The sequence below is a fragment of the Sinocyclocheilus rhinocerous genome, unplaced genomic scaffold, assembly GCF_001515625.1.
Source record: "Sinocyclocheilus rhinocerous isolate Xijiao unplaced genomic scaffold, SAMN03320098_v1.1 scaffold475, whole genome shotgun sequence".
In the NCBI taxonomy this organism is placed as follows: Eukaryota; Metazoa; Chordata; class Actinopteri; order Cypriniformes; family Cyprinidae; genus Sinocyclocheilus; species Sinocyclocheilus rhinocerous.
In genome coordinates, this window is record NW_015646677.1 from 1,117,981 (window position 1) to 1,128,936 (window position 10,956).

The 10,956-nt window shown below is 37.1% G+C and overlaps 1 protein-coding gene across 4 annotated transcripts in view; it reads right to left on the reverse strand.

The window, feature by feature from the left end:
* The window catches only part of LOC107708007 (cleavage and polyadenylation specificity factor subunit 6-like), a 22,504-nt gene that overhangs the window by 4,452 nt on the left and 7,096 nt on the right, over positions 1 to 10,956 (reverse strand). Inside the window, exons 6-12 of one of the 4 annotated variants that reach the window (XM_016512148.1) lie at positions 9,805 to 10,294; positions 7,703 to 7,807; positions 6,063 to 6,178; positions 5,833 to 5,986; positions 4,807 to 5,002; positions 4,692 to 4,723; positions 2,706 to 4,596 (exon numbers count right to left, since the gene is read on the reverse strand). In XM_016512148.1, the coding sequence (XP_016367634.1) occupies positions 4,819 to 5,002; positions 5,833 to 5,986; positions 6,063 to 6,178; positions 7,703 to 7,807; positions 9,805 to 10,294 (1,049 nt within the window). In that variant the 3' untranslated portion in view covers positions 2,706 to 4,596; positions 4,692 to 4,723; positions 4,807 to 4,818. Of the gene's footprint in view, positions 1 to 2,705; positions 4,597 to 4,691; positions 5,003 to 5,832; positions 5,987 to 6,062; positions 6,179 to 7,702; positions 7,808 to 9,804; positions 10,295 to 10,956 lie in introns of those variants that run through there. The other 3 variants (XR_001636313.1, XM_016512147.1, XR_001636314.1) reach the window with 3 other exon arrangements.

Here is a 10,956-nt window from a genome sequence, read left to right on the forward strand (position 1 = left end):
TTTAAATTTTGTCATTTAGCAGATGCTTTTATCCAAATTGACTTACAAATGAAGACAATAGAAGCAATCAAAACCAACAAAAGAGCAATAAAATGCAAGTGCTATATTAGTATATTATAGTGTTATATTTCAATTTCACAAAGAAATGAGCAGCATTTTGTCCAAGCAATAATAAAAGGACACATTTAATTTATTTGTCTTAAATCTCATTTGTTAAAAAAATCGTGAATCGAATCGCGAGTTGAGTGAATCGTTACATCCCTAGTAAAGGTACAACATTAACGGCAGTCAATAACAAACACTGTATTTGAAACAAGCCCCTGGATTCAGTGTATAAATACAGAGTGAAGAGACGACACAATCATAAAGACATTGGCATGCACAACTATGAAACACTGCAACACAACTCAGCAAATACGTCATTTTCACTCTGATGGACATTACTTAAAAGGAATAGTTCAACCAGGAATGAAAGTTTGCGGAATTTGACATCCAAGATGTAGATGAGTTCGTTTCTTAATCAGATTTGGAGAAATGTAGCATTCCATCATTTGTTCACCATTGGATGCTCTGCAGTGAATGGGTGCCGTCAGAATGAGAGTCCAAACAGCTGATAAAAACATCACAATAATCCACACCACTCCAGTCCATCAGTTAACATCTTGTGAAACGAAAACAATTTCATGGTAAAGAATTTTCACTTCAAACAAGTCCTCTATCCGAAATATTGCTTCCTCCAATGAAAAACTCATTTGTCTGTATCAGGAGAGAAATAAGCACAGATCAAGCAATGCTTACCAGTGAAAATGGTACAAAAAAGTGCCAAACAAATATGTAGGTGGATTTTGATGAGAGGACAGTAGCAGATGGACCTTTTCACTAGAGGAAGCGTTATTATGGACTCATAGTTTAGCTGTTAAAATAAGGAAGCAACAGTTTGAAGTTACAAAAACATCTTAATGATAGATCTGTTTATGAACACAGCTTTTGGCTTCACAAGATGTTAACTAATGGACTGGAGTGGTGTGGGTTACTTGTGGATTATTGTGATGTTTTTATCAGCTGTTTGGACTCTTATTCTGACGGCACCCATTCACTGCAGAGGATCCATTGGTGAGCAAGTGATGCTACATTTCTCCAAATCTGATGAAGAAAAACTCATCTACATCCTGGATGGCTTAAGTGAACAGATTTTCAGCAAATTTTCATTTTTGGATTAACTATTTCTTTAAAATCATCATTAGCAATTAATCTTGTCTGATGTCTATTATTCGTCCATGACAATGATAAAATTTATAACATTCAAATGCACAATACCCCACATCAAAACTGTAATTCATACGAGTTGACCAATTGGCAAAATATGCATTAGTAGAGTCATATGAAAATATATGGCTTTTAGTCCCATTGAGAAATCAATCAACCAAAACAAATCCATACAAATCAGCATCTGTACTACCAACACGAGATTTGAATGAGTGAGATTTGAAATACATTTGGTAGTGTTGTATTTTTAAAGTACATTTTAGCCAAAAAGCTCCATAAAACAAAAGGATACAGGTTTGGAACAAGATGAGGAAAAAAAAAAAAAAAAAGTAATAGAGGATGAAAAATTGCTATTCCACTGCAATGAAGTACAGAAAAAGTGCATGCATGAGCTGGATCTGTAGAATACGAGGTTATGCACATATGCAATTTAAATTGCATAAAAATCCCTATATGATGATACTGATTGACATTATTTTGGTTGATTGGTTTGTCTCAATGTAAAACATGTATAATCTCTAATGGCTTCTAACAAGACTAACTAGTAATTATTTTGAGTTTTTTTGCTTGCTGCACAAAATCAATTTCACAGGTAAAATCAATTATATAAGCAGATGTGATTTACTTCAAATCACTTAGTGCTCATACTTCATATCTATATCTAATGGAACACCACATCTAAAAGGTGTCAAAATAACATTCAAATTTCACGTCGGCAAAATAATGCTTCGATCATGGGCAATAAGTCCACATGGTAAACTGCCAAAATACAAACATACTTAAAAACAACGCATTTTATGTTGGCTTTTACCGAATTTCTCAATGAATCGATAATCCAATCATTTAAGATTCTTTAGAGTATTTAACTAGTTATTCAACTTCAACTGAACAAAACTGGAAATGCTAACCTGTATTTTCTTTTTTCTACAATAGGAAAAATACTAACTCTTAATATTTCCCTCCATTGACAAAAATTGTGAAGCACAAAGTATAGTGTCCACTTTACCTCTTGAGAACAAGCATCAAATCCACATTTTAAATTTGATCCACTCCCAAAGCAAAAAGCATTTGTTTTTAAGATGCAACGATTTACAATTGTTTACAATTTTATGCATAATTTCTACTGAACAGAAATTAAATTGCAAAGAGTTGATTAAAAAAAAAAGTTCTATACTAAATTGCTTGATTCTAGTGATTCAGTGGACACTGGAGTTACAGTACACAGGGTTGGACAAAATTCAGCGACTAATCATACTTTGCCCTTCTGTTAGTCAAGAAAAATGGACAAAATATAAAACGTACAAAAGATGTGATTTCTTATTAAAACATCAGTTTGTGTCTTTAGTCATTCACAGGTATTTCAGCCCATTTTAATACAAAAAATATTTAGCAAGTTAGACATGAACATGGAAATTCTTGCACTGAATTTGTCAAGTATGTTACAGTGTAGTTTGTGTTTGGAATTACAATTACTAGTACCTGTAACGATCACAAAAACACAAGTTTGTCCAATCCTGTGACAGCATCTTATAAAGCACAATAGTGAACAGAGGAAAAGGGGTGTGATTAATACCACGTCAGGACCATTACTTCAGAAAAACCTACACAAATAACCTGGGAATACAGTCATTTCTGCAAATGAACTCCAGACAAATGGGCACTACATTCAAAAATCCCAATAAATCCAATGGAACCGGGCTCTACGCATGGAGCAAATGCTTTCAATTCCTTTAAGTTTGCAGTGCTTAAAATCTCTATTCAAAATCTCTAACCTGATGCATACTTTAGACTAAAAACACGTATTAAAAGTGCAACATGATTTCTGAATTAATAACAGCGGAACAAATCAAAATGCAAATTGTGCATTGCTGACTTTCTCTGATTGGTGTTGCTACAATTCTAGGTTGTACAGTTGAGAACACAGAAAAAACAATAAAACAAACAAACACCTGAATAATTGGCCATATTTTTGGATAGGAGGCCAGAACAACAATTTGGAGGCTACCAGAATTACATTCAACAAAATATTTACAATCTATTTGCTAAACCTGAGTTGCAGTTTTACTTTAACTGTTTTGTATTTTTTTTTGCATCTAAATCTAGCATATGTGGGGTCACTCACAATGCATCACACATGATATTACAGTGTCCTCAGCATTTACACACAAATTATGTACAAATTTACATTTATGTACAAATTTAGCCTGTAGGAAACACCGTCACACAGCAGAGCCATTAAGCAACAGGTTAGACAGTAATGAGTTTCTAAAATCAGACCAACAGGGTTTGAACTGAGGACATGTGCTGCATTCATTTAAATGCTGATTGTGAAAATATTTATTAAATATCTGTTGCATATTAAATCAAACTTAAATCATCATAAACATGTGTGTTTACCAAGAGAATAAGAAACAAAAAAGCATAAAAATGCTAAAAACTTTCATGTTACCTCTGGAAAAGCAACATAGCAGTTCTTCTCCATTCATTAAGCATTAAAGGAGATGATATAAAATGAAAAGCATAACTGGTGTTACTCTGACATTGTCGATCTAGATGTGACTGAAATACTAGAATGCACAAAATGACCCTTGACAGTAAAAATACATTTAGCTTGTTCTGACAAAGGACATTCAGAATGCGTTTTCTTAAATTATACTGTACAGATGTGCTCAAGACTGAACCTTACACATGAAAAATTTAATTTGCCTACACCATGACAACTCAACCTGACAGACTACAAGCTTCATGTTTTTAAATGCCAAAGCAGATCAATTTGACTCCATTCATTTGCTTTTCACAACAAATCAGTGAGGAACTAAACACTAGAACAACCATTATGTCAACATCAAATCTGCCTGCAGGAATGTCAACGTACAATCTGAGAAACAATTTTGCTCATTTCAATACATTCATTTTCTCTCATCAAACTTCAACCAATTTTCTATACATTTATGGTCACACGTTGAATTTATATTTCATAATCGCAATTCTAAAGGCATGAAATATCCTGAATTAAAAAATTTTTTGGCAAGCAATTGGTCAATTAGGTAAAATAAGGAGGGAAGTGTTGTTTGACATTGGCATAGTCTCAAAAGTAGCAGCAAATCTCAGTTAAATGGACAAATAAGTGCAATAACTTGCATTTTAAAATGCAAATGCATTTTGATTTTTTTTTAAATAAAATGCTGAAATACACAAAATCCTTTCAAAGACAAACTGGATATCATCAACAATTGTGGGACAGTTTATGGTTGCTGGAGCTGATATTGCACATTAAACGGCCTCAAGACCAGGTACACAAGTTTTAAGGATCAGAGTACTCAGATCATGCTACATTCGTATATAAAAAGAAGAAAAAAATAGATTAGCTGTAGGAGGAAAAAAATTATAGTACTTGTCATTACATTATAGGTTCAGGGACTCACCTTTTCTGATCACGTACCTGTTGTCCCGACCTCTGCAGGATAAGATGCATGTACATCTGAATCCTTAAGAAAGATGGGAGAAAAACAAAGACAGAGAGACAAACAGGATACACACCTTCCTCTCCAACTAACGGCGATACTCCCGCTCACGTTCTCTGTCTCTCTCGCGGTCACGGTCTCTCTCACGATGACGGTCCCTCTCGCGGCTGCGCTCTCTGTAATAGTCCTCGTGTCGGTCTCGGCTGCGAGACTTGCGGCGATGCTTCTCATGAGAGCGACTGTGGTCCCTCTCCCTGGACCGTTCCCGTCTGCTTAAGGTCGAAAAGCATTAAAGAGAATATGAAACAGCAAGTAATACTTTTGCAACGGACCAAATAAATTTGCATTGCATCAAATTATTTTATATTTATGAAATAATTTTGCAATGCACCAAATAAATTAGCATTCATGAAAATATTTGCAATGCAAATATTTTTTACATGCGTGAAATTTTGCAATACATTTAATTAATACACAAATTGAATGCATTTTTTTTGCGTGGCATCAATTTCACATGCATAAATTTTACAATACAAGCTAAATTATTGGATACATTGCAAATCTATTTGATGCATTGCAACATAATTTGGTGCAACGTAAAAATGGATGCAAAAATAATGCATGCAAAATTACTTAACTGCATGAAAAATGAAAAACATTAAATAATTTTGCATGCATTTTTGCATCTATTTTTTCGTTGCACCAAATTATTTAGCAATGCATCAGTTTTTCATGAATCATTTTGCAATGCATTAATAGGCTACATTAAATAAATTTGCATGCATTAGTTTTGCATCCATTTTTACACATTGCACCAAATTATGATGCAATGCATCAATTTTACATCCATAATTTTGCAATGCACCAAATTTTGCAAAGAAGCAATTTCATATGCACCGTTTTATACTGAAACATTTAACAATATACAGGGTGGGACTGTATCGTTTTAATCTGGATTATCAAATCAGATTTTTACTCCCACTCATTACTTTGGTTAAATCAGCAGAAAAGTGATCTCAAAAGACATTTCACTCATGCAAACATAATGATGCATCCCCTACAGCAAACACAAAAATACTGTGTAGATCCACAAGATCTTTACCTCGACACAGAGCCATAGGATTTGGACTCAATTCCATGCAAGCAGTCCTGCAGTGAGCTGATGAGGACTTTGCAGCGGTCGTCAGCAGAAACCTTCGACTGCTTGATCAGAGAGATGGCCGTCACCAGAGTCTCTATAGCACTGCCGTAATCAGCTGCAAAAACAGAGTGTGTTTAATTACCACCTGGCAAACCAAACCAAACATTCATGCTATGGGTAAGTGTTTGCACCTGCACTCGCATCTGACACTGCCCTCGAGATAGCACTGCTGGATATCGCTCTGTTACGATTCATGATCTCCTCAAACTCAGCTTCACTCAGAGGAGCGCGAGACGAATCCATGTCCCTAAAAGAGAAAAAGCAGATGCACTGAGAATAAAAGCATGAGTCAGAAAGAAACAGCAATGCATCAGGGTCCAAATTCACAGAGAGCAGCAGTGCCGTTAGTGCTGAATCACATTGCATGTTAAAATTAGTGATGCACTGAAATTTTAGTAACCAAAAATATTTGTACTAGGGGTGCTCCAATCAGGATTTTGAGGCCGATCACAGAAAGTAGTATCTGCTTCCTGGTCTTGAAGCCTTATTTTTATCATGTAGAATTATTTATAGTAATACTCCAATCAGAATTTTTAGAAATTTATTCAGGGCCTGAATTTCATTTTTGAAAATGGGGGGAATTTCCCCCTTATAGGTGACTCTTGTGAGAGGGGATTTTTTTATTTGAGGGGTGGAGGTCAAAAATATATATTTATCTCACCTAAATGTTTGATCATGAAGTGCATTTTTGTTTTTACACTCATGCAATTGTTGCATGTTTATCTAAAAGTGCTCTTTTCCTTTAAACCTAGCCAACAAGCCATATGTGTTGACTGTGAAACACAGCAAACTTTAATTATATGCATTTATGGTGTAATTACTACATTTTCGTTTTCATATTTACAGCAAACAATGCGCTTTAAATGTCACTTTAATTCAGCGTGTGCAGCAGAAATGATCTCTGTACTGCTGCAGACGCACCGCTCATGGAACGCACTTCCGGACCGCTACCGTGTGCACGCTTTAAGATCCGTTAACATGAAAGTGAAAAAAAAAAAAAAGCACTGCAAACGGAGAATGTATGAACCTGGCGTTATGTGTGTGCGCTTCGAGTGTGCATGAGCGCACAGTCTCCAGGAGAGAGCGCGAGTACTGAATGGTTTAAACACTGTTACCAGTTGTGCTGGTTAGACCCTGCTCCGGAGTAGGAGCTAATTTGGTTCTCGAAAAAGGCAGTCCGGTACTAAAATCGCACCCAGTTCCGGCGGTGCGAAAACGCCAAAAAGTGGGTAGTTCCACAATTAGTTCTGGTACTATGAAAAGGTTCCCGCGGTGCGAAAGGCCCTATAGTGCAGGCGAAACGTGATTTGAAGCCATTTGCGCATTTTGAGTGAAATAGAGAGAGCGTGCGGTGATTCACTCACACTATTTTCAAATGACTTTACGAGTTATTTTATGAAGAAATATGAATTGTACCTCACCTTCAGCATTATAATTATTTAACCCGCGCCAGACAGAGACTGAGTCGCCGCTGTATGTCGTGCCAAACCTCGCATGGCAGACGAGTCATCAGCTTGAGATCATTTTTTTGAGATCGGCCTTTTTAGAGACCACTAATCAAACATCCCAAAACGAATATCGGCAGATAGTGATCGGTAGCCGATCAATCGAGGCACCCCTAATTTGTACGTTGTAAATGAAAACTCATCAGTGCATCACTTGTTAAAATTCACTGCAGAGACGGCACACACTCCATGCGTTCACAACACACAAGCCTGAAAAAAGATCCCGCTTCAGGATCCTGGTCTCAGCGGACGGTTACTTCACTAACCCTTGATCACTTGTACCGTGCAAGTGCTGGCCAGAGTTTTTCACATCAACCAACCCTTCGTTTATCCAGGGCTCAAAGCCACATACTACAGGGGGTCTGAAGTTACTGAAGAAAGGCCAGAGAGGAGATTCAGGGTCGGACTGAGGCCACACGCTTTAATAACATCCACTCCTGGAGTTAATGGTAAGTAACAAATCGCCAAGGCTGAGATTTAATGAAATGTGTGCTGCATTTTAGAGTAAAAAATAAATAAAAATATTTATTTATTTTTAACCGTGAAGCATGGGGGTGGAAACATCATGCTTTGGGGGTGCTTTTCTGCAAAGGGGACAGGACGACTGCACCGTATTGAGGGGAGGATGGATGGGGCCATGTATCGCGAGATTTTGGGCAACAACCTCCTTCCCTCAGTAAGAGCATTGAAGATGGGTCGTGGCTGGGTCTTCCAGCATGACAATGACCCCAAACACACAGCCAGGGCAACTAAGGAGTGGCTCCGTAAGAAGCATTTCAAGGTCCTGGAGTGGCCTAGCCAGTCTCCAGACCTGAACCCAATAGAAAATCTATGGAGGGAGCTGAAACTCCGTGTTGCCCAGCGACAGCCCCAAAACCTGAAAGATCTGGAGAACACCTGTATGGAGGAGTGGGCCAAAATCCCTGCTGCAGTGTGTGCAAACCTGGTCAAGAACTACAGGAAGCGTCTGACCTCTGTAATTGTAAACAAAGGTTTCTGTACCAAATATTAAGTTTTATTTTTCTATTGTATCAAATACATATTTCATGCAATAAAATGGAAATTAATTATTTAAAAATCATACAATGTGATTTTCTGGATTTATTATTTTTTTGATTCTGTCTCTCACAGTTGAGGTGTACCTACGATGAAAATTACAGATCTCTCCATTCTTTGTAAGTGGGAAAACTTGAAAAATCGGCAGTGTATCAAATACTGAAAGATCTGGAGAACACCTGTATGGAGGAGTGGGCCAAAATCCCTGCTGCAGTGTGTGCAAACCTGGTCAAGAACTACAGGAAGCGTCTGACCTCTGTAATTGTAAACAAAGGTTTCTGTACCAAATATTAAGTTCTATTTTTCTATTGTATCAAATACTTATTTCATGCAATAAAATGGAAATTAATTATTTAAAAATCATACAATGTGATTTTCTGGATTGTTTTTTTTTATTCTGTCTCTCACAGTTGAGGTGTACCTACGATGAAAATGACAGATCTCTACATTCTTTGTAAGTGGGAAAACTTGAAAAATCGGCAGTGTATCAAATACTTATTTGCCCCACTGTATATACTTTAGTTATAAAATTCATACTTTTTGTAATCATCTAATTAAGCATTGTTATAGTTAATATACATGTTGCATGCTTCAGAGTAAAGACCATAAAGCTTTATAGTATTTAAAATATAAAATTACAATGATTAGTTATTGATATTTTTGTAATAATTAATAATTGTTACTTAATGTGCTGCATGTTTCCACACAAAAACAGTAAAAAAAAAAATAGTGCAATAAAAGTTACATGCAATTTATTTTATGACTTAAAACACTTAATGTTATTAATGTTTTAAAAACAGATTATAATAAGTTGTTATAAATTATAATTCTATTGTTATAAGTAGTTCATATTTATTTTAAAGTAAAAATTTGACAGATTTTTTATGTACAATTTAATTTACATTTTCATTTAGCAATAACAAAAATACTATTACTACAACTATTATTATTGTAAGTATTATTACTAACCAAATTTCGCAGCCCTACAAACATGGAGCTTAAATATTCCTGTAAAATAAATTTTTTTTTTTAAAATAATTGACATTAATGATATCAGAACAATGTGTTACTTTAATAATTTCATTTAGCAGTAAATAAACCTGGAGCTTGTTGTGCTTTACAAAAAAACAACAATAACAAAAAATAAAATAAACGCGCTGTTTTATCAGGAAAAAAAAAAAAAAGATTTAAAATTATTTTTGAAATCGTGCAGCCCTAAAATATAATCTAACCAGTTCTGTTTCCACCGGTGTGGCCTGAGAACTCGTTACGTGTGAGATTTACAGTGCAGTGATGGTGAGGTGTTTATTACCTGCCGCCAGGGCCGAAGTCTCTGTCGTATGGAGGTGGGCGGCCGAACAGTTCACCCGGCGGTGGGCCCCTGCTGTCAGACGATGGCATGTTGTTGTTTCCAGGCGGTGGGAAGAAGGCCGGGTTGACGTGAGGGGCCGGAGGTGGACCTCCAGGCGGGGGTCCCTGCATGTGAGGTGGAGGTGCGAGGCCAAGCGGGGGTCCTAAGGGCCCAGGTGGACGGGGAGGGAAGGGTCCCGGAGGGGGCAGTCCCTGCTGAAGTGGAGGGGGGCCTGGGGGAGGCCCGTATCCAGGTGGGGGCGGGCCAGGAGGCATCGGTCCCATAGGAGGCTGACCAAACTGACCAGGAAACATGACGGGTGGAGGAGGACGGTCTCCTCTGTTGGGAGGACCTCTGAGGGGCGGCAGCAGACCTTGCCCAGGTGGAGGGGGGCCAGGGGGTCCTGGAGGCCCAGGTGGACCTGAGGGAGGACGCGGCGGGCCTTGCATACCTGCAAAGGGAGGGTTTGAACTAACTAAATTTACATTGATCAAAGACAGCAGTAGAAAAGGAGCGCGAGGATTCCCAAAATTTTGTCAGACAAACCCCTTTGACTGAAAAATAACTAGAAGTCCCCATGAGATTTTAAGTTAGTATTTAAATTATTTAAAAACAGCCATTTGCACGTTCATGGTTCTGATATTGAATATTTACATGACTTATTTACATGTAATATTTATTAGTTTCATTTTAACATTGATTTTAGTAAGAGCTCCATTTTATTTTATTTTATAATTTAACTAAGTGCTTTATTTTTATTTTATAGTAATTTATTGACTGTATTTTTACAGTTATATGATTGACTAAAAATTAGTAGAGATGCACCGATCGATCGGCCAGGGATCGGAATCGGCCGATTTTTCTCATGGTCGGCCCGGAACGGTGACCGGCCGGTCAGTCTCACTTCTTTCTGATTTCGAGCCGATATCCCGCAGGTTTCCATCACTGATCTTTATTAGTGGATCGCACAAGCCGCGCTCAGTCTCAAACAGCTTGTGAGCCACAAATACCAAAATGAGTGGCTAACTACGCTAAACGATTTTGGAAAATAATGTAATTGCGATTTTTTTTACCAATATTGCGATTGCGATTTAATATGCAATTATTTTTTAA